At 42.6% G+C, this 23,131-nt stretch overlaps 1 protein-coding gene across 2 annotated transcripts in view; it reads left to right on the top strand.

The window, feature by feature from the left end:
- LOC118357647 (unconventional myosin-Id) overlaps nucleotides 1-21,035 on the top strand; it is a 115,016-nt gene extending 93,981 nt beyond the window's left edge. For both annotated transcript variants that reach the window (XM_052478407.1, XM_052478408.1), the window contains exon 22: nucleotides 15,003-21,035. In XM_052478407.1, coding sequence (XP_052334367.1) covers nucleotides 15,003-15,159 — 157 coding nt within the window. In that variant the 3' untranslated portion in view covers nucleotides 15,160-21,035. The remainder of the gene's footprint in view (nucleotides 1-15,002) is intronic.
- The last annotated feature ends 2,096 nt before the right edge of the window (nucleotides 21,036-23,131 follow it).

Here is a 23,131-nt window from a genome sequence, read left to right as displayed (position 1 = left end):
AAGCATTTGTATTCAGTTATCTTGGCCAAAAGCTGTGCAGGTGGCCAATATTCTTGTTATTGCCATTTGTCTTTAATTTCTCAATTCAGATTGTAAACTTAGGTTGTTGAAAATCCAATGACGACGTGTGTTGACCCAACATTTTTTTGTTTAAACTTATTTTATAAGAAATAGGGAACTATTTTTTTTTAAGTGCAAGGGTGTCAATATATTTGGTCGCAACTATCAGTGTTAATTTCATCAACCAAAATAGTGACTCAAATATTCATCAAATAACACATTTTCGGTGGCAATTGTCGAGATTCTAAGTGACCAAAGCAAGCAAGCAATAAGTGTGGGTGGACTGGCTCCCTCCGACTCCACCTCCAATTATACAGCTCGCGCAGGCAACTCTTGCTTCCCCGTAGCTAACCAGTCACCACCAGCCTTCTAGTTAGCTACCCTTTGCCTGGTTAAGAAACACATGCTGCTTTACAACATTTTGAACAGCAGTATCAAGATTAATAGTAAAACAACAGTCTAGCTATGTTTTTCTCTCCCTTGAGTATGGAAAAGTAGACTGTCTGTCAATTTGGAGTCTCGCTCAAGCTCCCAGTTTCCCAACTGCATTTCATAGCCAGGCTCTGTAGCCAAGTCTCCCTCTTTTCCTCAGATAGAATGGCTTGAGAGATTACCGTTAAAAAGATATGTCCCATAATACCGGCACTACGTTTTTTTTCTTTCGATCATGCATTGGCAAGTCGCATTTTACATTCAAAAGCATATCGCAGGCCGTTCTAAAACTGGGCTACTTGCGGACTGGACTGTTAACCATTTGTTTAGGCTACACCTTGTTTAGTCATGTTACCTCATTAGCTAGCTATAGCTAACAACCTGGGGCACGTTCAGCAGGACACGTTTTGGAAAGAAATATGCTATGCAGAACAAATATGAATCTCTGACATGGTGAATCAGGAATAACGTTGGCTTTATTCATGACATATCTATCTGCAACTTTCGAGAATGTTTTGCATCTTAACGTGGCCCTGGTAATTGCCAGGAGCCTATATGTTAAAATTTTGTGGTGCAAAAAGAAAGAAAAAGGGATAGCAAACAATTTATTAACTAAATTCCTCTTGCCACCACACTATCTGTGTGTTGACCCATTGACTCAAGACTTGAGCACTTGGACCAGGACTCGAGCACTGAGACTCGGACTTCAGCTATAGGGGACTTCGGGGTCGATTCAGACTCAAGGTTTAGTGACTGGACAACATCACTGGGCGAAATGGTTAATTAGATCCTGTTCAAAGTCATTAGCACCTGTTCTACACTGTACAAAATAAACGCAATGTGTAAAGTGCTGGTCCCATGTTTCAGGAGCTGAAATGACAGATCCCAGAAATGTTCCATACTCAAAAGCTTATTTCTCTCAAATTTTGTGCACAAATGTGACCCGAATCAGGAAACTAGGCGTATGTCGCAAGTCACGATTTCACATGAGAGCAGTTTTATCAAAATGTGTTTTGGGGCAGAAATACCTTCTCGACCATTGTGAACTTTAATGTGCCTTAATAACAAACCTTGTATGTCATCTGTTAATACAAATAAAATTGTTAAATTACGAGCCTTATTGGTTAAGCCACAGAAAAAGTGAGCAACCTTCCCACTAGCCATGATTGAGTGGGCTGGACATGCCGAGAGATGTGTTCAGATTGGTCTGCCCATATAGAAGGCTTCTGACTATTTGAGCTCGTCAGTCTGTGTTGGTAATCCTGTCGAACGCGTCTCTTTTTTAAATGTATTTTGTAGTGGAGCTACATAAGTGTTGCTCTCCACTTTCTGGAGGATCACGTTTTGAAGTGGAATTAGAGTATGATAGCTAAAGAGGTGGGGAAAACACCGGTCTCTGGATTACATCTTCAAACTAAGGGCAACTGTGGTATGGCATTCCTGACAGGGAGACAAATCCATCATGCATGATGATGTATACAGGTAAGATAGTCTAGCGTAAGCTAGCTACATTTTCAGATATTACACGTTTCTAATTTTGACAAAGTGGTTTAATTTCAAGTGTACTATTAGCTAGCTAGCGGTATTCATGCAGGGTAGTAACGACATGATTTGGCACTGTGTTCATTGTTGTTTAACTAGCTAATGTTAGCTGGCTGGCTCGTAAGCAAACGTTACGTGACGTGTGATCTTAAACGTTGTTTACATAGCTAGGTTCATTTGTATCCCAGAGACGTTAGCTTTTCTACTTAGAGCCTAATGTTAGCCAGCTAACATTGAACCTGGTTGGTTTGCTCCCGGGACTGTGGCATTGTTGGCACTGTTCATTGTTGTTTAACTAGCTAATGTTAGCTGCCTGGCTCGTTAGCTAATTTTACATGATGTGTGTACAACGCCCGTTGATTATGGCGTAATGCGTAAAAGCGTAATGAAATTGTTGCTAACAGAGCTGGTTAGGCTCTTTTCATGTTATCCAATCATCGGCCAGTCAAGTGTTCGCTCTGACAGCTAACCGAGATAGGTGGGGCTAAAGCTTGAGGGTGTGAACGATGCAGAATGGGTGTAGACAAAGAGCCTTTCACTAGATACCAAAACATTCAAAGTCCATTTTCTCAAAACTGAGTTAACAATTTGATCAACTTTAAAAGCATAATTACTTTCCCAATTGTTCCTCAAATGCAGTGTATGATATACAATTTTGTAGCTCTGAGTCTCTACTTTTATCCAATGTAAAAAACACAATTTCAAATTTTGCTACATAATACCAAATCCAGATGATCAGTCACAATTTGATTTACATCCCTGTTAGTGAGCATTTTAGTCTTTGTCAAGATAATCCATCCACCTGACAGGTGTGAAATATCAATAAGATGATTAAACAGCATGTACATTACACAGGTGCAATAAAAGGCCACTCTAAAATGTGCAGTTTTGTCATGCAACGCAATGCCACAGATGTCTCAAGTTTTGAGTGAGTGTGCAATTGGCATGCTGACTGTCGGAATGTCCACCAGAGCTTTTGCCATAGAATTGAATGTTAATTTCTCTACCATAAGCCACCTCCAACATCCTTTTAGAGAATTTGGCAGTACGCCCAACTGGCCAGATCATTTTTCTATATTCTTATATACATGTTTGTCATATTTCTGCTGTTGGGAAGAGAAAATCATATTATTCAGAAAGATATGTTGGTAGGAGAAGGTTATGTATGTTTGTGCACAACACAGTCAGTGATTTATGTTTACTATAAGTTAATGAGGCAATACAAATGTGATGTGACTGGCTCACTGTTTTTGTCATTTTGACAGTAAGTAGACTAAATCATTATTCAAGTACAAAAATGTGATTAATGCTTAATGATATTTTAGTGAAAATCCAAACACTTATTGTCAATTGTCAGTGAAGGTTGGAATGAACCACAGCATAATAGCTGTGTCCTTCAGGAGGAGGATAGGAGTGGAGTGGAGTATAGAGGTGAGGAGAGGAGTGGCGAGGAAGGGCGGCAGGTAGCCTAGTGTTTAGAGTGTTGGGCCAGTAACCGAAAGTTTGCTAGATCGAATCCTCGAGCTGACAAGGTGAAAATCTGTCATTCTGCCGCTGAACTAGGCAGTTAACCAACTGTTCCTAGGCCATCATTGTAAATAAGAATTTGTTCTTAACTGACTTGCCTAGTTAAATAAAAGTTATATAAAAAAATATAAAAAATTCTGCACCAGCTTGAAAAACCTCCACTATGATGACACATGGTGTAGAGATACATTATAGGATCTCTATAACTAAGAAAGGGACTTCTAGTATTATTGTCCCGTACTTTTGACCCACCCCTCTCTCCACTTCTACAGTACATTAGGCGCTGAGCTAGGCTACACTATGGAGGCGTTTGGCTGTGATGAATGCTCTCCTTGGCAGCCGCACTTCATAGCTCCTGTGTGGCTGTTGTGTGAGTGTGTTTGTGTGTGTATGTCTCTCTCCATCTTTCTCAATCTTTCTCTGTCCCTCTTTCTCGATATTTCTCTCTCCCTCTTTCTTCATCTCAAACCTCCTTTTAAACCTCTCAGATTGCTTTTGTTCTTCCTCCTCTCCTCTCTAAGTTCAGCGGGAATGTCTTTGATCAATAGACTTTTTGCTGCTAAGCCGTTTTCCCCAACATTTTTAGATGACCTACTTAGTAATCTCCCCAGTTAGAGTATATAGCTCTTCTTTTCATTAAAAAAAAGGAGAAGAGGAGAAAGAGACAGAGAGGAGGAGATATCCGCAGGCAGATTTGCCGCACTCTCACAGCTTAATAAATATTGGAGGAGAAGGCTGGCTTCCATAATGATTTGGTCAATAATAACCTGGGATTAGGGTGGTTTTGAAGGGCAGCTGTTGCTGCATTTGAGCAGGTTTTAACTTGGGAGGGGTTATTTGCCTCCTAGTGTTGTATTGTATGTGGTTCACAGTCTAGTCTTCAGGTTCAATATTTTATTTTATTTTTTATTTCACCTTTTATTTAACCAGGTAGGCAATTTTGAGAATAAGTTCTCATTTACAACTGCCACCTGGCCAAATTAAAGCAAAGCAGTGCGACAACAACAACACAGAGTTACGCATGGGGTAAACAAACATACAGTCAATAACACAATAGAAAAGTCTATGTACAATGTGTGCAAATGTAGTAAGATTAGGGCGGTAAGGCAATAAATAGGCCATAGAGGTGAAATAATTACAATTTAGCATTAACACTGGAGTGATAGATGTGCAGATGATGACGTGCAAGTAGAGATACCGGGGTGCAAAAAATAAAAAGTAACTATATGGGGATGAGGTAGTTGGATGTGCTATTTACAGATGGGCTGTGTACAGGTACAGTCGGTAAGCTGCTCTGATGTTTAAAGTTAGAGAGGGAGATATGTTTCCAGCTTCAGTGATTTTTGCAATTCGTTCCAGTCATTGGCAGCAAAGAACTGGAAGGAAAGGCGGCCAAAGTAGGTGTTGGCTTTGGGGCTGACCAGTGAAATATACATACTGGAGCGTGTGCTATGTGTGGGTGTTGCTATGGTGACCAGTGAGCTGAGATAAGGCGGTGCTTTACCTAGCAAAGACTTATAGATGACCTGGAGCCAGTGGGTTTGGCAAGGAATATGTAGCGAGGGCCATACAACGAGAGCATACAGGTCGCAGTGGTGGGTAGTATATGGTGCTTTGGTGACAAAATGGGTGGCACTGTGATAGACTACATCCAATTTGCTGAGTAGAGTGTTGGAGGCTGTTTTGTAAATGACATCGCCGAAGTCGAGGATCAGTAGGATAGTCCGTTTTACGTTTTAATTTCTGTTTGAAAAAGCTAGCCTTAGCTTTCCTAACTGACTGTGTATATTGGTTCCTGACTTCCCTGAAAAGTTGCATATCGCTGGGGCGATTCGATGCTAATGCAGTACACCACATGATGTTTTTGTGCTGAGGCAGTCAAGTCTGGGGTGAACCAAGGGCTATATCTCTTCTTAGTTCTACATTTTTTTAATGGGGCATTCTTATTTAAAGCATTTTTAAAGAGCAACCAGGCATCCTCTACTGACGGAATGAAGTCAATATCCTTCCAGGATACCTGGGCGAGGTCGATTAGAAAGGCCTGCTCGCTGAAGTGTTTAAGGGAGCGTTTGACAGTGATGAGGGTCCAGAAGTACGTCCTGTCTTTGCAGAAACAGCTCCTCAGTTGGTTTGAATCATAACACTCCAAGATTCCTCAAACAAAAAATCTGTCTCACTTTCACTTTTACTTCAGAGTTTGACTTCGCTTTACATGAAGTATTCGCCAGGATATCTTCAATGAAATCGTTGAAACTACAACTTTCCGAAATACAGCTGCGCGTAAAAAGCCTTACAGCAACCCCTCTGATCGTCAAGGCGAAAATGGAGTTCCCTGCGCGTGCGATTACAACCAAGGAATTGTGGTCCAACCCCAAACCATTACATACTGGCGTTTACCTCAGCTCATTGGCTATCTACCCAGCCAGATTTCAAGAAGATCAGTGGTCATTGGGCAGGAATATAGTCAATCAATGAAGCTTCGCTAAAATTATTGGTGCGTCAGGTAGTCATTTATCGTTGTCTTCAAATCAGCTCACTTCGGTCAATTCTCCCCAAAAAAAACCAACGTTGTTTGACTGTGTTGCAAACATCCAGAGGAATGCACTGACACCCACCATGACTATGTAAACGATTGTTTACAGGGGCGAATCACGCCGAATGCTCCGTTAAAAATTGATAGAGATGGAATTCACTGCACAAATAGTTTACAAAATGTTTAGATTTAGGCTATAAAAATTGATTTTATCAAAGAAAACGGCACTTCATTTGATCAATGGGATACTCAGGAAGAGAAATAAGAGCAAGATATCAGAATGTAAGTCATAATTTTACCTTCAGATGTAAATGTGTAAAAACTGTCATGGCGGGAAATGTTTCTGTTCTTGATTGCTCTTCTCAAACAAAAGCATGGGATTTGTTCTCTGTAATAGCTATTTTAAATTGGAAAACGTAGTTTGATTACCAAGATTCTAATCTTTTGAAGGGTGTAAGATACATGCATTTTCAAGAATGTTTAATGTTACGAAATTGTATTTTTATTTGTCACTCTGAAATTTCCCCTGATGTTGGTCCCTGTATGGGGACAGCAGCCATAACAGGCTAAAGCAGAGAATAAAACAAACGTAGGGATCAGGCTTTTAACGTTAACGTGCATGAAACCAAGGCTTTTACGGTTACAGAAGTCAACTAATGAGAGCACCTAAGGAACAGGTGTGATGCTGGGGGCTTCAGGGCCTGGGTTAACCAGTGTTTGGCTAAAGGCTATAAGAACTGGTCGTCTAGTGCGTTGGGAACACAGAATTAAAGGAGTGGATTTCTGGCCATGGTATAATAGATTCAGGGCATAATTTACAGACAAGGGTATGGTAGGATGTGAGTACAGTGGAGGTAAACTTAGGCTTTGAGTGACGATGAGAGCGGTTGCGTCTCATGAGGCACCAGTTAAGCCAGGTGAGGTCTCAGCATGTGTGGCAGGTGGGACAAAAGAGCCATCTGAGACATTTAAGGCGGGGCTGTGGGCTCTACAGTGAAATAAAACAATAATAACTAACCTAAGTGGCAGTATACAAGGCATATTGACATTAGGGAGAGGCATGTGTAGCCGAGTGATCATAGGGTTCAATAAGCAGCAATAGGTGAGTCAGGGAGTCGTTGGTTGTCACTACTACATGAGGCGAGCTGGAGACACGGCGATTCAGAAAGCTAGCGGGCTAGGGCCAGCAGATGGTTCTTCAGCCTGTTGAAACCATCTCGGGCGATTATGTCGGCAGACCAGTCGTGATGGATTGGCGGGGCTCTGTGTCGGCAATAAAGGGTTCAGGCCAATTGGCAAAAGAGGTATTGTAGCCCAAGAATTAGCTGGTAGACCTCTTCGGAGATGGGCCTAGCTCGAGGCTAGCTCAAGGCTAACTGATGCTTGCTTCGAGACAGAGGCGTTAGTCAGGAGTATTCACTCGGATTGCTAGCTAGCTGCAATGCAGTCCGATATTCTCTGGGTTGATATCGCGCTGTGCAGACTGGCAGGTATTGACCTAGCTGAAGCTGGCTGGTGTCCGAGTTAACGGTGAAGACCGCTAGCAGTGGCTAACTGACTACTAGCTAGTAGCTAGTTAGCTGTCTAGCTTCTGATGGGGGTTTCGGTTCTAAAGTATAAAAATAGCAGATCTGTACCACATTGGGTGAGACGGGTTGCAGGAGAGGGTATTCAGTCTGCAGATGGAAAGTGAGATTAAAATATATACGAAATATATACGGGAATGAAACGAGAAGCGATTATTTACACGGGACAAGAAAAACACTCGTCCGACTGCTACGCCATCTTGGATCTATGAATTACATTCGATTTTTGGGGCAGGAAAGTCAGGAGGAAACATGTCTGAGAAGAAATAGAAGTAACTTAGAGAAGGTATAATTATCTGGAGCCAGTGGTCCATAGAGCATTTCTCATTTTTTCATCTTTTCCCATCTATTCCTTCTCTCCTCCTCCCCCTTCTTCTGTATATCATCTCCTATCTCATCCTCTCACCTCCTTGGGGGGAGGTTTGTTTGCTTGTGTTCTGGAAGACTGGATTGGGGGTTGGCCGCAAGACGTGTGTTGAATTTGGGAGGGGAGTTGGCTATCTATCAAACATGAATGGACTATCGGTCCATCTCTACACTCTACTAACCTCAGCCCCCTCCCCCGTCACACAGTAGTAACAGGCAGAAACACCTGAACATGCTGTCCACATACTCTGCTCAAAAAAATAAAGGGAACACTAAAATAACACATCCTTGATCTGAATGAATGAAATATTCTTATTAAGTACTTTTTTCTTTACATAGTTGAATGTGCTGACAACAAAATCACACAAAAAGTATCAATGGAAATCAAATTTATCAACCCATGGAGGTCTGGATTTGGAGTCACACTCAAAATTAAAGTGGAAAATCACACTACAGGCTGATCCAACTTTGATGTAATGTCCTTAAAACAAGTTAAAATGAGGCTCCGTAGTGTGTGTGGCCTCCACGTGCCTGTATGACCTCCCTACAACGCCTGGGCATGATCCTGATGAGGTGGTGGATGGTCCCCTGAGGGATCTCCTCCCAGACCTGGACTAAAGCATCCAACAACTCCTGGACAGTCTGTGGTGCAACGTGGCGTTGGTGGATAGAGCGAGACATGATGTGCTCAATTGGATTCAGGTCTGGGGAACGGGCGGGCCAGTCCATAGCATCAATGCCTTCCTCTTGCAGGATCTGCTGACACACTCCAGCCACATGAGGTCGAGCATTGTCTTGCATTAGGAGGAACCCAGGCCCAACCGCACCAGCATATGGTCTCACAAGGGGTCTGAGGATCTCATCTCGATACCTAATGGCAGTCAGGCTACCTCTGGCGAGCACATGGAGGGCTGTGCGGCCCCCCCCAAAGAAATGCCACCCCACACCATGACTGACCCACCGCCAAACCGGTCCTGCTGGAGGATGTTGCAGGCAGCAGAACGTTCTCTACGGCGTCTCCAGACTCTGTCACGTCTGTCACATGTGCTCAGTGTGAACCTGCTTTCATCTGTGAAGAGCACAGGGCACCAGTGGCGAATTTGCCAATCTTGGTGTTCTCTGGCAAATTCCAAACGTCCTGCATGGTGTTGGGCTGTAAGCACAACCCCCACCTGTGGACGTTGGGCCCTCATACCACCCACATGGAGTCTGTTTCTGACCATTTGAGCAGAAACATGCACATTTGTGCCCTGCTGGAGGTCATTTTGCAGGGCTCTGGCAGTGCTCCTCCTGCTCCTCCTTGCACAAAGGCGGAGGTAGCGGTCCTGCTGCTGGTCCTACGGCCTCCTCCACGTCTCCTGATGTAATGGCCTGTCTCCTGGTAGCGCCTCCATGCTCTGGACACTATGCTGACAGACACAGCAAACCTTCTTGCCACAGCTCGCATTGATGTGCCATCCTGGATGAGCTGCACTACCTGAGCCACTTGTGTGGGACTCTATTTCATGCTACCACTAGAGTGAAAGCACCACCAGCATTCAAATGTGACCAAAACATCAGCCAGGAAGCATAGGAACTGAGAAGTGGTCTGTGGTCACCACCTGCAGAACCAATCCTTTATTGGGGGTGTCTTGCTAAATGCCTATAATTTCCACCTGTTGTCTATTCCATTTGCACAACAGCATGTGAAATGTATTGTCAATCAGTGTTGCTTCCTAAGTGGACAGTTTGATTTCACAGAAGTGTGATTGACTTGGAGTTACATTGTTGTTTAAGTGTTCCCTTTATTTTTTTGAGCAGTGTATATACACACACACAATCTCAATATTGATCAGAAGAGGCTGGCGGGTTTTTATTTTAGACCGGCTGTTAAGGAAAGCAGGGCCAGAGATCTGACAAACAAACAGTGGGAGCTCTTCTCCCTCTCCCATCCACATAAACAGAACCTTGTGGAGACCCTCCCTCGGGCTCGGGTGTGCATGCGTGCATGTGCCTGCATGCACTGTGGGCATGTGATGCTCTTGGCACAGAACCTGTGCTCTTGTTGATCATCTGGCCCGTCATTGCGCCGTCTGTCTCTGCCACAAACACTCTATTCACATGCGCTGCCCATATTTGCAATAATCTGCCAGTATTTGCATCATACTACTACAAAACTACTACAAAACCTATTTGCCATTAGTTAGTTTGATAGATACTTTGCAGCATTGCACATCGAAAGAGACTTTATCATCTCTTAGGTCTAAATGTAACCTATATATAACCTGATCCTGAGCACAAGTCCAGAGTCTTCTGCAAGTCATGATGGTTTTGCTGAGTGACTTTACCTGTATATCTGGGAATTTCTCATATATTTTGCAGGAGAGCTTGGCTCCATGACGGAAAAAAACCCTTTTAAAAGGATGAGTCAATTGTGTTGCCTGGATGCAGATTGCCATGTCAATTTCCCTGAGTCTCTTCCTCCACTCTATCCTCGGAGAGGCTGGGGTAGATGGGCCAGAAGATCTCTAGTGAAGAAAATACACAGTTACTGCGAAAGAGATGAGGAAATAATAGATTTTCTATTCGGGGAGTAGAGGCAGTGGTGTCTGTCTCTCCCTGGGGAGATGGCTTGACTAAAACTGGTCACTCAATATTGGATTGAGTACGTTTACATGCACACTAATAACTCTGTATTAAACCGATTTATGGCAGTAGGCAGATTATGCAATAGTCATGTAAACAATGTACTCTTCAAAATTGAAGTACGCATACGCTGATTAAAACCCCTGGCATTCTGAGCAGTCTTTCGAATGATTAGTAAACACCTTAACTGATGTCCAGCGGTGTATTTGATCAGTGCATGCGCTACAGTAGCACCAGCTGAGCAAGCCTCCCTCTTTAGTGCGAGTGAAGTGTGTTCGGAACAACTGACTGAATGAATGTGTCTTAGAAGTAGTTTTCACACTTTATGTCCGTACTCAGAATCAAATATGCTTCCCAAAAATAACATGCTCGCTGTGGAAGAATGTTTATTTTGATTGGTGTTTTCCTGCATTCATCAGAGTGCCACCAGGTAGACCTGATTTCAGATGTGTCCATGTAAACAGAATGATTAGGGAAATCATTATTCAAATCATGTACTTTTTAATCAAACTATTTTATTAATCTGACTTTCCACAATAATCGCATTATTCGGTGCATGTAACCGTCCACAAATGACCATTTTTTTTCCACAGCATTTTTGTGTGCCAGGGATTTTACAAGGGATATTACATATTTTTAAGCGTTTCTTAGTATTTACCACATATAAAGGTGTCCAATACATTGTCTGTATATTCTATGCACAACGTCTGTCTGTGCATACTGTGTATTTGTAAGCTTAACCCTGCTTGTCCTTCAAGTGAGCTGATAGCAGCCCCGTGGATATGCTTGCCATGCTATCTTCTGAGACAGACAGACGAGAGACATTTATCAGAGCTGCCGTCCTATTGGCTGTCAGGGGCGGCCATGACAGATGTAGAGGTTTCCATGGTAACCCTGCACCGCCGCAGCCCTCATCGCTGGGCTACAGTAATGTATGTATAATGTAGACGAAGAAGTCTGGCATGGGTAGTTTGAGTTGATTGTTGTTGCTTGTGAGGCGTTGTTGCGTAACTAGACGTGTCAAGGTCACGCTGATTAATTTCTCTGGATTTAATACCACTGGCTGAGTGGATGCTTTGGCTCCGGGCGTTTCCGCGAATCACCATGGGTGTTTTAATTAATTATGTATTTTGACAAACGGCGCGAGCGGTCGTTGTTAACAGTGCCTAGCGAGAAATGGTGTCAGGGTGAGAGGGAAGCATTTCTCTCTCCCTCTCTTTCAATGAGCTGTAGTTCTCTCTCTAGCATGGTAGCTCTAGTTACAGTGCATTCAGAAAGTTTTCAGACCCCTTGACTTTTTCCATATTTTGTTGCATTACAGCTTTATTCTAAAAATTGATGGAATCGTTTTCCCCCCTCATCAATCTACACACAATACCCCCTTTTTATATTTAAAAAAAAATGGAATATCACATTTACATAAGTATTCAGACCCATTACTCGTTGTTGTAGCACCTTTGGCAGAGAACACAGCCTTGAGTCATCTTGGGTATGATGCTACAAGCTTATCACACCTGTATTTGGGTAGTTTCTCCCGTTCTTCTCTGCAGATCCTCTCAAGCTCTGTCCGGTTGGAGGGGGAGCGTCGCTGCACTACTATTTTCAGGTCTCTCCAGAGCTGTTGGATCGGGTTCAAGTCCGGGCTCTGGCTGGGCCACTCAAGGACAGTCATAGACTTGTCCCGAAGCCACTCCTGCGCTGTCTTGGCTGTGTGTTTAGGGTCGTTGTTGGAAGGTGAACCTTCTCCCCAGTCTGAGTTCCTGAGTGCTCTGGAGCACATTTTCATCAAGGATCTCTCTGTACATTGCACTGTTCATCTTTCCCTCGATCCTGACTAGTCTCCCAGTCCCTGCCGCTGAAAACATCCCCACAGCATGATGCTGCCATCACCATACTTCACCGTAGGGATGGTGCAGGTTTCTTCCAGATGTGACGCTTGGCATTGAGGCCAAAGAGTTCAACCTTGGTTTCATAAGACCAGATAATCTTGTTTCTCATGGTCTGAGAGTCCTTTAGGTGGCTTTGGGCAAACTCCAAGTGGGCTGTCATGTGCGTTTTACTGAGTAGTGGCTTCTGTCTGGCCACTCTACCATAAAGGGCTGATTGGTGGAGTGCTGTAGTGATGCTTGTCCTTCTGGAAGGTTCTCCTATCTCCATAGAGGAACTCTGGAGCTCTGTCAGAGAGACCATCGGGTTCTTGGCCACCTCCCCTCTATTTCGAGTCTCATAGCAAAGGGTCTGAAAGCTTATGGAAATAAGATTCTTATTTTTAATACATTTGCAAACATTTCTAAAATCATGTTTACACTTTGTCATTATGGGGTATTGTGTGTAGATTGATGAGTAAAAAATGGTAATTTAATCCATTTTAGAATAATGCTGTAACGTAACAAGTGTGGAAAAAGTGAAGGGGTCTGAATACTTTCCGAATGCACTGTATGTTTCTTAAACACACTTTAGAACACACACTTTTCAACACCCTTTTTTTTGCAGACACTCACACCCTGACTCCCTCACAAATAACTGTTTCTTCCTCAACACATTTTTGATTTGCCTCATTGATCCTCTTAAAGAGGGAATAGTGCAAAATGGCCGTTCAGACAGAAAATCCCTAACTAGATGTGACAAGCACTTAAAGGCAATCGGCTGGTGAGCCATAGCAACAGTACAGGCACATGGATCATTCCTGGGGTATATGCTAAAATGTTCTATAGTCTATATCTATGCCCATTAGCATCAAGTTTGCTTTAGGTCTTTTCCAAATTATGACGACGCATATCAACAACCGTGAAGGATGCACAGTCAATTGAAGGTGAACCATATAAATGTTTTTGGTGTAAAAAGCCGTTTAGCATTTACTACATATCATACACCATACTTTCTCTCTCTCTCTGTTAATATTGATGTACCAGCTGTAAGGTATATACGATACATGCTTAACAAGGTGCATCAAAGCTGGGACCGAGAGACTGAAAAACAGCTTTTATCTCAAGGTCATCAGACTGTTAAACAGCAATCACTAACACAGAGAGGCTGCTGCCTACATACAGTGGGGCAAAAAAGTATTTAGTCAGCCACCAATTGTGCAAGTTCTCCCACTTAAAAAGATGAGGCCTGTAATTTTCATCATAGGTACACTTCAACTATGACAGACAAAATGAAGAAAAAAAATCCAGAAAATCACATTGTAGGATTTTTTATGAATTTATTTGCAAATTATGGTGGAAAATAAGTATTTGGTCACCTACAAACAAGCAAGATTTCTGGCTCAGACCTGTAACTTCTTCTTAAGAGGCTCCTCTGTCCTCCACTCGTTTCCTGTATTAATGGCACCCGTTTGAACTTGTTATCAGTATAAAAGACACCTGTCCACAACCAAACTCCACTATGGCCAAGACCAAAGAGCTGTCAAAGGACACCAGAAACAAAATTGTAGACCTGCACCAGGCTGGGAAGACTGAATCTGCAATAGGTACGCAGCTTGGTTTGAAGAAATAAACTGTAGGTGCAATTATACAAGCAATTATGCAATTATACAAGACCACTGATAATCTCCCTCGATCTGGGGCTCCACGCAAGATCATTCACACGGGGGGACCTAGTGAATGACCTGCAGAGAGCTGGGACCAAAGTAACAAAGCCTACCATCAGTAACACACTACGCTACCAGGGGCTCAAATCCTGCAGTGCCAGACGTGTCCCCCTGCTTAAGCCAGTACATGTCCAGGCCCATCTGAAGTTTGCTAGAGAGCATGTACATATTCTTATTCCATCCCTTGAGACTTGTGTGTATTAGGTAGTTGTTGTGGAATTGTTAGATTACTTAGATTATTACTTTTTTTGTTTTTTTATTTAAACATTATTTAATCTCTTTTTCAAGAGAGGCCTGGTCCAATGGCAGCAGGGGGAGCAACGTTTCAAACAAAACCATTTCCATACACTAACACAACATTAAACAAAACTATATACACACACAGTACAACAATTACATATTATGTTAAGAAAAAAAAAAAAAATGTCTTGACTAAAAAACAGCTGTCCTAAAGACAATTACACTCTTATGATATTTACATCAACCAAGTGTTTAAACGAGACTAGATCATCAAATGTTAAAATGTTCAGGAGAGAATTCCAGGACCACGGAGCTGAGTAACTAAAACTATTTCTACCATAACCTGTTTTAATTCTTGGTACTGTTAAATATTACTGCTCTGTCGAAACTAGAAGCATTTAGCTACGCTCGCATTAACGTCTGCTAACCATGTGTATGGGACCAATACGATTTGATATGACAGGTTTTTATTTTTATCTCTCTTTCTCCCTCTCTGCAGTGAGAAGAGGAAGCTGCAGGTGAATATCGCCAGTCCCATCCAGTGCAGTATGAATGGCAGGAAGTGCACTGTCATTGTGGAGCCCAAGATCAACCAATCGCAGCCAGACTTCACCAAGAGCCGCTCCGGTTATATTCTGGCAGTGCCTGGAAACTAAAAGGGCCACTCGGGGGCCACTCGGTCTGTGACAAGGACAAGTGACGATGAGGTGTCAAATGAGGAATATGTGAATCATAACTCTGTTTGTATAGAGCTCATTTGTGAACTAGATGGCATGATATGATACATGGGATGATAGAACTCTCAGAATGAAAGCCATGCCAAATTTGTAACTCTGATTAGATATTTATTCGACGTAACTCAATGTTTTTCAATAGGACATGTAAGACGTTTACATACACATGTGTTTAGTTAATTAGACAGACTCACACACATGCACAACATTAATTCACCAAAGAGTAGATTTTTTCTCCTCACTTATCAAGTTATCAAGTTGAGTTCACATGTACAACCGAGCTGTTTTGTCGGGGCATCGATCATTATATGTTACGCTAGCTTTGGTTAATCATGATTAGTGTCACATTATCCGGCATTTCATTTGAGGAGAATATCTTGTTCAGAGATGTATATTCTCACGGCTACAGTGCCTTCAGAAAGTATTCATACCCCTTGACTTATTCCACATTGTTGTGTTACAGCCTGAATTAAAAAAGTGATTAAATAGATTTGTTTTCTGACCCATCTACACAAAATACCCTTATAATGGAAACATTTGAAATGTTCGAAAATGTATTGAAAATGAAATACAGAAATAACTTTTTACATAGGTATTCACACCCCTGAATCAAGGCATGTTAGAATCACCTTTGGCAGTGATTACAGCTGTGAGTTCTTCTGGGTACGTCTTTAAGAGCTTTGCACACCTAGATTGTACAATATTTGCAAATGATTCTTTCAAAAATTCTTCAAGCTCTGTCAAGTTGGTTGTTTATCATTGCTAGACAGCCATTTTCAAGTCTTGCCATCGATTGTAAAGCTGATTTAAGTCAAAACTGTAACTTGGCTCCAGTGAACAGTGAATATTTGGCCTTTTATTTTAGGTTATTGTCCTCCTGAAAGGTGACTTTGTCTCCAAGTGTCTGTTGAAAAGCAGACAACCAGGTTTTCCTCTAGGATTTTTGCCTGTGCTTAGCTCTATTCTGTTTATTTTTATCCTAAATAAACGTCATATTCCTTGCCAACGACAAGCATACCCATAACATGATGCATCCACTACCATGCTTAAAAAAAATGGTACTCGGTGTTGAGTTGTGTTGTATTTGCCCTAATAATAATGCTTTGTATTCAGGACATAAAGTTTTTCTTTGCCACATTGCTTGCTGTTTTAAGATAGTGCCTTATTTCTACAGGATGCATGTTTTGGAATATTTCTAATCTGTACAGGTTTCCTTCTTTTCACTCTGTCATTTAGGTTAGTTTTGTGGAGTAACTACGATGTTGTATCACTGCCATTAAACTGTTTTAAAGTCACCATTGACCTCATGGTGAAATCCCCTAGCGGTGTCCTTCCTCGCCGGCAACTGAGTTAGGGTTAGGAAGGATGCCTGTATCTTTCTAGAGACTGGGTGTATTGATAAACCATCCAAAGTGTAATTAATAACTTCACCATGCTCAAATAGATATTCAATGTCAACATTGTTGTTGCACACAGAATGTGTCCATGCAACTTATTATGTGACATGTTAAGCACATTTTTACTCCTGAACTTATTTAGGCTTGCCATAACAAAGGGGTTGAATACTTATTGACTTGAGACATTTCAGTTTTTATTTAAGTGTAAAAAAAGTAAACATCACTCTAATTTGACATTATGGGGTATTGTGTGTAGGCCAGTGACACACAATTTAAATGTAATCTATTTTAAATTCAGGCTGTAACACAACAAAATGTGGAAAAGTCTAGGGGTGTGAAAGCACTATGTATGTTTTCATTATTTATTTGTATCTAAAATGGATATTTGATGGAAAAAATGTTTAACACAACCCTTGTTTTAGACTACAGATAGACCACAGCCAGTCCTACATACACACATTTTCCATTCCTTTTGTTTTTTGGAAGAAGAATGGGAGAGAATGTTGTTCTATGTACTTCATTGACGGAACAGTGTCACAGGCACAGATGAGAAGTTTGTCGTTCTTAAGTTAGTTTTTCACAGGGTGTGAGTGGGATGTGTTGAGCATATCCTGAACCTGAACGTCACGACATGCTCTGAGAAGAGCATTAAAATATATATTTTAACCTCTTATTTCTATGCATATACTGTACAGATGTAGCATCATGTTATGGGTATGCTTGTCAATGGCAGGGACTGGGGAGTTTGTCAGGATTAAAATAAATATGAAAGGAGCAAAGCCCAGATAAAAAGTTATAAACCCTGCCTCATTCTTCTGAATACCTAATCCTCGGATAATTATATTTTTCAGCGGGACAATTGCACAAATGTTAATGCCAAAGACACACCAGAATGGCCTTCCAATAGGTGTTGAGTGTTCCTGAATGATCCAGTCTGTCATGACTCATATCGGCTTGAAAATAAGAGACTAGGCTGACAAAAACAATGGATATATGTTGCCCTAAGAGTTGTGTGAAGTTGATAGAATCTTATTCCAAATGTTTTACAGCTGTAATAGCTGCCAAAGGTTATTACACAAAGGAATAACTCTACAGTGTGAAGATATACGCAATCAAGACATCTTTGTGTTTTATATTTTATTTATTCAGACGATTTTCTATCATTTTCTTTGACTTTGGAAATGTGCAGTAGGTTGTGTAAATCAGTAGTAAAAAAAACATTTAATTCATTGTTTTAATTTTATGGCAGCAAAATGTGAAGACTGCAAGGGGTGTGTAGTCTTTCATTAGGGACTGTATCGCTCTGTCAGTTGGCATTATTTTCAGTTAAAAATCTCCAATCAGTTTCAGAATTACTGCCGAGTCCTAATTGCTTTGCAAATTGGCAAGGAAAATTGGTACATAATTAGTTAATTAGCGTGTCTCATCTCAACTAAAGAAATATTCCTTTACCTTGCAGCAATGGCGTATGATGACCTTGTTCTGTTGCTTGATAAGGCACTTTAGACCAGAAAATGGCTGCAACCTGCTGGAAAATGTCCCTCTATTAGGGGAAAGTTGTAGGCTATGTATTGTGGATAGTATCTCTAATGGCAGGTGTTTTAATATGTGTTTAGTCCTCAGGGCTACCTGTAAAACTTGTTTATTATAGCTCGCCCCCATATCCCCTGACTGTCGGTCTCACATCCGACTGAAATAGGTTTCTCTCTCTGCCTGTCTTGAAAGGAAGGATACTTTTATCTGAGAACAAAAGCCTGGCTTGGCTGCCTCTCCTCTCCTCCCCTCTATTCTCTCTCCTCTCTCTATCGCTCTATCTCCTCCTTCGCTCCATCACATCTCTTGGCACTCTGCCCAGGTGGGTAGACTGACAATGCAGGGCCAATGAGGAGTTTATTCTGAACCCCCCTGTTCCCCGGAGGGGAGGGGGGGGTATGGGGAGAGAGGAACGGGAGAGAGCGTATCAATGAAGACAGAGAGCTGGATGAGATGCCCACTTTCCTCACCACTACATAAATAAGACCGGTACAAACGCGTGATTATTTAGCTGAGTAAGGATTCTAATGGTTCACTGTCACTCTGGGATGCAGCATGGAGATTGTTAATATCCTGAGTCATCTACTGGACATTCAGTACACATGGATAAAAAGAAGGCGGTTGAAAATAGTTTACCTGTGCCATCACATTCTTTCAGCTTTACCCTTCAGTTTGTGATCTGTGTCTAGAAGGTGTTGTGCCCGCCGAATCCTTGCCCTCCTTGGTTTGTGTTGGGCTTGACTTTTCTTATCCAAAGCTTAACCTACAGTACGGTAAATCCCCTTGATTGTTTGTTTTTTTGCTCGCCAGATAGCACTCCTCGTGCCTTCAGAAAGGGAACCCAGTCTATAACATTTCATAGAGTTTCTTCTGTTGGTAACCATTTTGATTACAATTGTAAGATGTGTACCCAATTCTCAGCAATTGTTTTAATTTTAGTGCAACGATATCTGCAAATTGAGAATTGAGGAAGGTTGATAACATGTTGGAACATTGTTGTAATCTAGGGGGTGGTAACGTTGAGTTTCTTTAATGAGTATACAGTGAGGGGAAAAAACGATTTGATCCCCTGCTGATTTTGTACGTTTTCCCACTGACAAAGAAATGATCAGTCTATAATTTTAATGGTAGGTTTATTTGAACAGTGAGAGAGACAGAATAACAACAAAAAAATCCAGAGAAACGCATGTCAAAAATGTTACAAAATGATTTGCATTTTAATGAGGGAAATCAGTATTTGACCCCCTCTCAATCAGAAGGATTTCTGGCTCCCAGGTGTCTTTTATAGAGGTAACGAGCTGAGATAAGGAGCACACTCTTAAAGGGAGTGCTCCTAATCTCAGTTTGTTAACTGTATAAAAGACACCTGTCCACAGAAGCAATCAATCAGATTCCAAACTCTCCACCATGGCCAAGACCAAAGAGCTCTCCAAGGATGTCAGGGACAAGATTGTAGACCTACACGAGGCTGGAATGGCCTACAAGACCCTCGCCAAGCAGCTTGGTGAGAAGGTGACAACAGTTGGTGCGATTATTCGCAAATGGAAGAAACACAAAATAACTGTCAATCTACCTCGGCCTGGGGCTCCATGCAAGATCTCACCTCGTGGAGTTGCAATGATCATGAGAACAGTGAGGAATCAGCCCAGAACTAGATGGGAGGATCTTGTCAATGATCTCAAGGCAGCTGGGACCATAGAAAACAATTGGTAACACACTACGCTGTGAAGGACTGAAATCCTGCAGCGCCCGCAAGGTCCCCCTGCTCAAGAAAGCACATATACATGCCCGTCTGAAGTTTGCCAATGAACATCTGAAAGATTCAGAGGACAACTGGGTGAAAGTGTTGTGGTCAGATGAGACCAAAATGGAGCTCTTTGGCCTCAACTCGTTGTGTTTGGAGGAGGAGGAATGCTACATATGACCCCAAGAACACCATCCCCACCATCAAACATGGAGGTGGAAACATTATGCTTTGGGGGTGTTTTTCTGCTAAAGGGACAGGACAACTTCACCACATCAAAGGGACGATGGACGGGGCCATGTACCGTCAAATCTTGGGTGAGAACCTCCTTCCCTCAGTCATTGAAAATGGGTCGTGGATGGATATTCCAGCATAACAATGACCCAAAACACACGTCCAAGGCAACAAAGGAGTGGCTCAAGAAGAAGCAAATTAAGGTCCCGGAGTGGCCTAGCCAGTCTCCAGACCTTAATCCTATAGAAAATCTGTGGAGTTGCCAAACGTCAGCCTCAACCTTAATGACTTGGAGAAGATCTGCAAAGAGGAGTGGGACAAAATCCCTCCTGAGATGTGTGCAAACCTGGTGGCCAACTACAAGAAACGTCTGACCTCTGTGATTGCCAACAAGGGTTTTGCCACCAATTACGAAGTCATGTTTTGCAGAGGGGTAAAGTAGTTATTTCCCTCATTAAAATGCAAATCAATTTATAACATTTTTGACATGCGTTTTTCTGCATTTTTTTTTGTTGTTATTCTGTCTCTCTCTTACTGTTCAAATAAACCTACCATTAAAATTATAGACTCATTTCTTTGTCAGTGGGCAAACGTACAAAATCAGCAGGAGATCAAATACTTCCCTCACTGTATATATATTCTAATTTCCTTCAATATATTCAATACACCATATATATATATATATAGATTCATTTGCTGATCAAACTATTTGCCTAATTTAATATTTTGTGTATTTTTGTAATATCTGTCTCTCTCGTGTGTGTATATATATTGACAATGAATGAGTGTTTGGACCAAATCTGAAGGGTTAGGGTTAAATATACAAGGACCCACAGTGATTGTTATTTGATTGAATCATTTAATTAATAAACATATTTGTTCCAGTGGAATGACTCTTTAGTTGACAGGACATTTGATGTTGCTCACCTAGTGTGTGTCTTTGTGTGTGTGAATTTGTGTTTACAACCAGGAAAACACATGCTTCATCAAGGTCTGCTGGTATGTAGGCTAGTCTATGATGTTTTTTCCTTCTCCCAGCTGTTGTCTCTGTGCTGTCGTTAATATGGGGGAGCCAAACCACGCTAATCCGCCTGCTAACCAAGCAGCTGTTTCCCAGGATGCTAATCTGCCTGCTAACCAAGCAGCTGTTTCCCAGGATGCTAATCCGCCTGCTAACCTACCAGCTGTTTCCCAGGATGCTAATCCGTCTGCTAACCTACCAGCTGTTTCCCAGGATGCTAATCCGCCTGCTAACCTACCAGCTGTTTCCCAGGATGCTAATCCGCCTGCTAACCAAGCAGATGTTTCCCAGGATGCTAATCCGTCTGCTAACCAAGCAGCTGTTTCCCAGGATGCTAATCCGCCTGCTAACCTACCAGCTGTTTCCCAGGATGCTAATCCGCCTGCTAACCTACCAGCTGTTTCCCAGGATGCTAATCCGCCTGCTAACCAAGCAGCTGTTTCCCAGGATGCTAATCCACCTGCTAACCAAGCAGCTGTTTCCCAGGATGCTAATCCGCCTGCTAACCAAGCAGATGTTTCCCAGGATGCTAATCCGCCTGCTAACCAAGCAGCTGTTTCCCAGGATGCTAATCCGCCTGCTAACCAAGCAGATGTTTCCCAGGATGCTAATCCGCCTGCTCATCTGGCACCTGTTTCCCAGGATGCTAATCCGTCTGCTAACCAAGCAGATGTTTCCCAGGATGCTAATCCGCCTGCTAACCAAGCAGCTGTTTCCCAGGATGCTAATCCGCCTGCTAACCAAGCAGCTGTTTCCCAGGATGCTAATCCGCCTGCTAACCAAGCAGATGTTTCCCAGGATGCTAATCCGCCTGCTAACCAAGCAGCTGTTTCCCAGGATGCTAATCCGCCTGCTAACCAAGCAGCTGTTTCCCAGGATGCTAATCCGCCTGCTAACCAAGCAGCTGTTTCCCAGGATGCTAATCCGTCTGCTAACCTACCAGCTGTTTCCCAGGATGCTAATCCGTCTGCTAACCTACCAGCTGTTTCCCAGGATGCTAATCCGTCTGCTAACCTACCAGCTGTTTCCCAGGATGCTAATCCGTCTGCTAACCTACCAGCTGTTTCCCAGGATGCTAATCCGTCTGCTAACCTACCAGCTGTTTCCCAGGATGCTAATCCGCCTGCTAATCTGGCACCTGTTTCCCAGGATGCTAATCTGCCTGCTAACCAAGCAGATGTTTTCCAGGATGCTAATCCGTCTGCTAACCAAGCAGCTGTTTCCCAGGATGCTAATCCGTCTGCTAACCTACCAGCTGTTTCCCAGGATGCTAATCCGTCTGCTAACCTACCCGCTGTTTCCCAGGATGCTAATCCGTCTGCTAACCTACCAGCTGTTTCCCAGGATGCTAATCTGTCTGCTAACCTACCAGCTGTTTCCCAGGATTTTAATCCGTCTGCTAACCTACCAGCTGTTTCCCAGGATGCTAATCCGTCTGCTAACCTACTAGCTGTTTCCCAGGATGCTAATCCGTCTGCTAACCTACCAGCTGTTTCTCAGGATGCTAATCCGCCTGCTAATCTGGCACCTGTTTCCCAGGATGCTAATCCGTCTGCTAACCTACCAGCTGTTTCCCAGGATGCTAATCCGCCTGCTCATCTGGCACCTGTTTCCCAGGATGCTAATCCGTCTGCTAACCTACCCGCTGTTTCCCAGGATGCTAATCCGTCTGCTAACCTACCAGCTGTTTCCCAGGATGCTAATCCGTCTGCTAACCTACCAGATGTTTCCCAGGATGCTAATCCGCCTGCTCATCTGGCACCTGTTTCCCAGGATGCTAATCCGCCTGCTAAAGCATCCTGCAGTCAGGTCAGGATGACGGCATCACCACTCCCCTGTCAATGAGAGCTATCTCAACAGAGGCATCACTAGCCTCCTGATGGACTAAAGTGGGTGGGAGGTGTGGGAGAGCAAGTTAGAGACTAAGAGTCATCTTTCATACTCTTTGATTATATCGACTTTGAT

The sequence above is a fragment of the Oncorhynchus keta genome, chromosome 24 (genome assembly GCF_023373465.1).
Source record: "Oncorhynchus keta strain PuntledgeMale-10-30-2019 chromosome 24, Oket_V2, whole genome shotgun sequence".
In the NCBI taxonomy this organism is placed as follows: Eukaryota; Metazoa; Chordata; class Actinopteri; order Salmoniformes; family Salmonidae; genus Oncorhynchus; species Oncorhynchus keta.
This window is presented reverse-complemented; position numbering and strand designations above follow the sequence as displayed.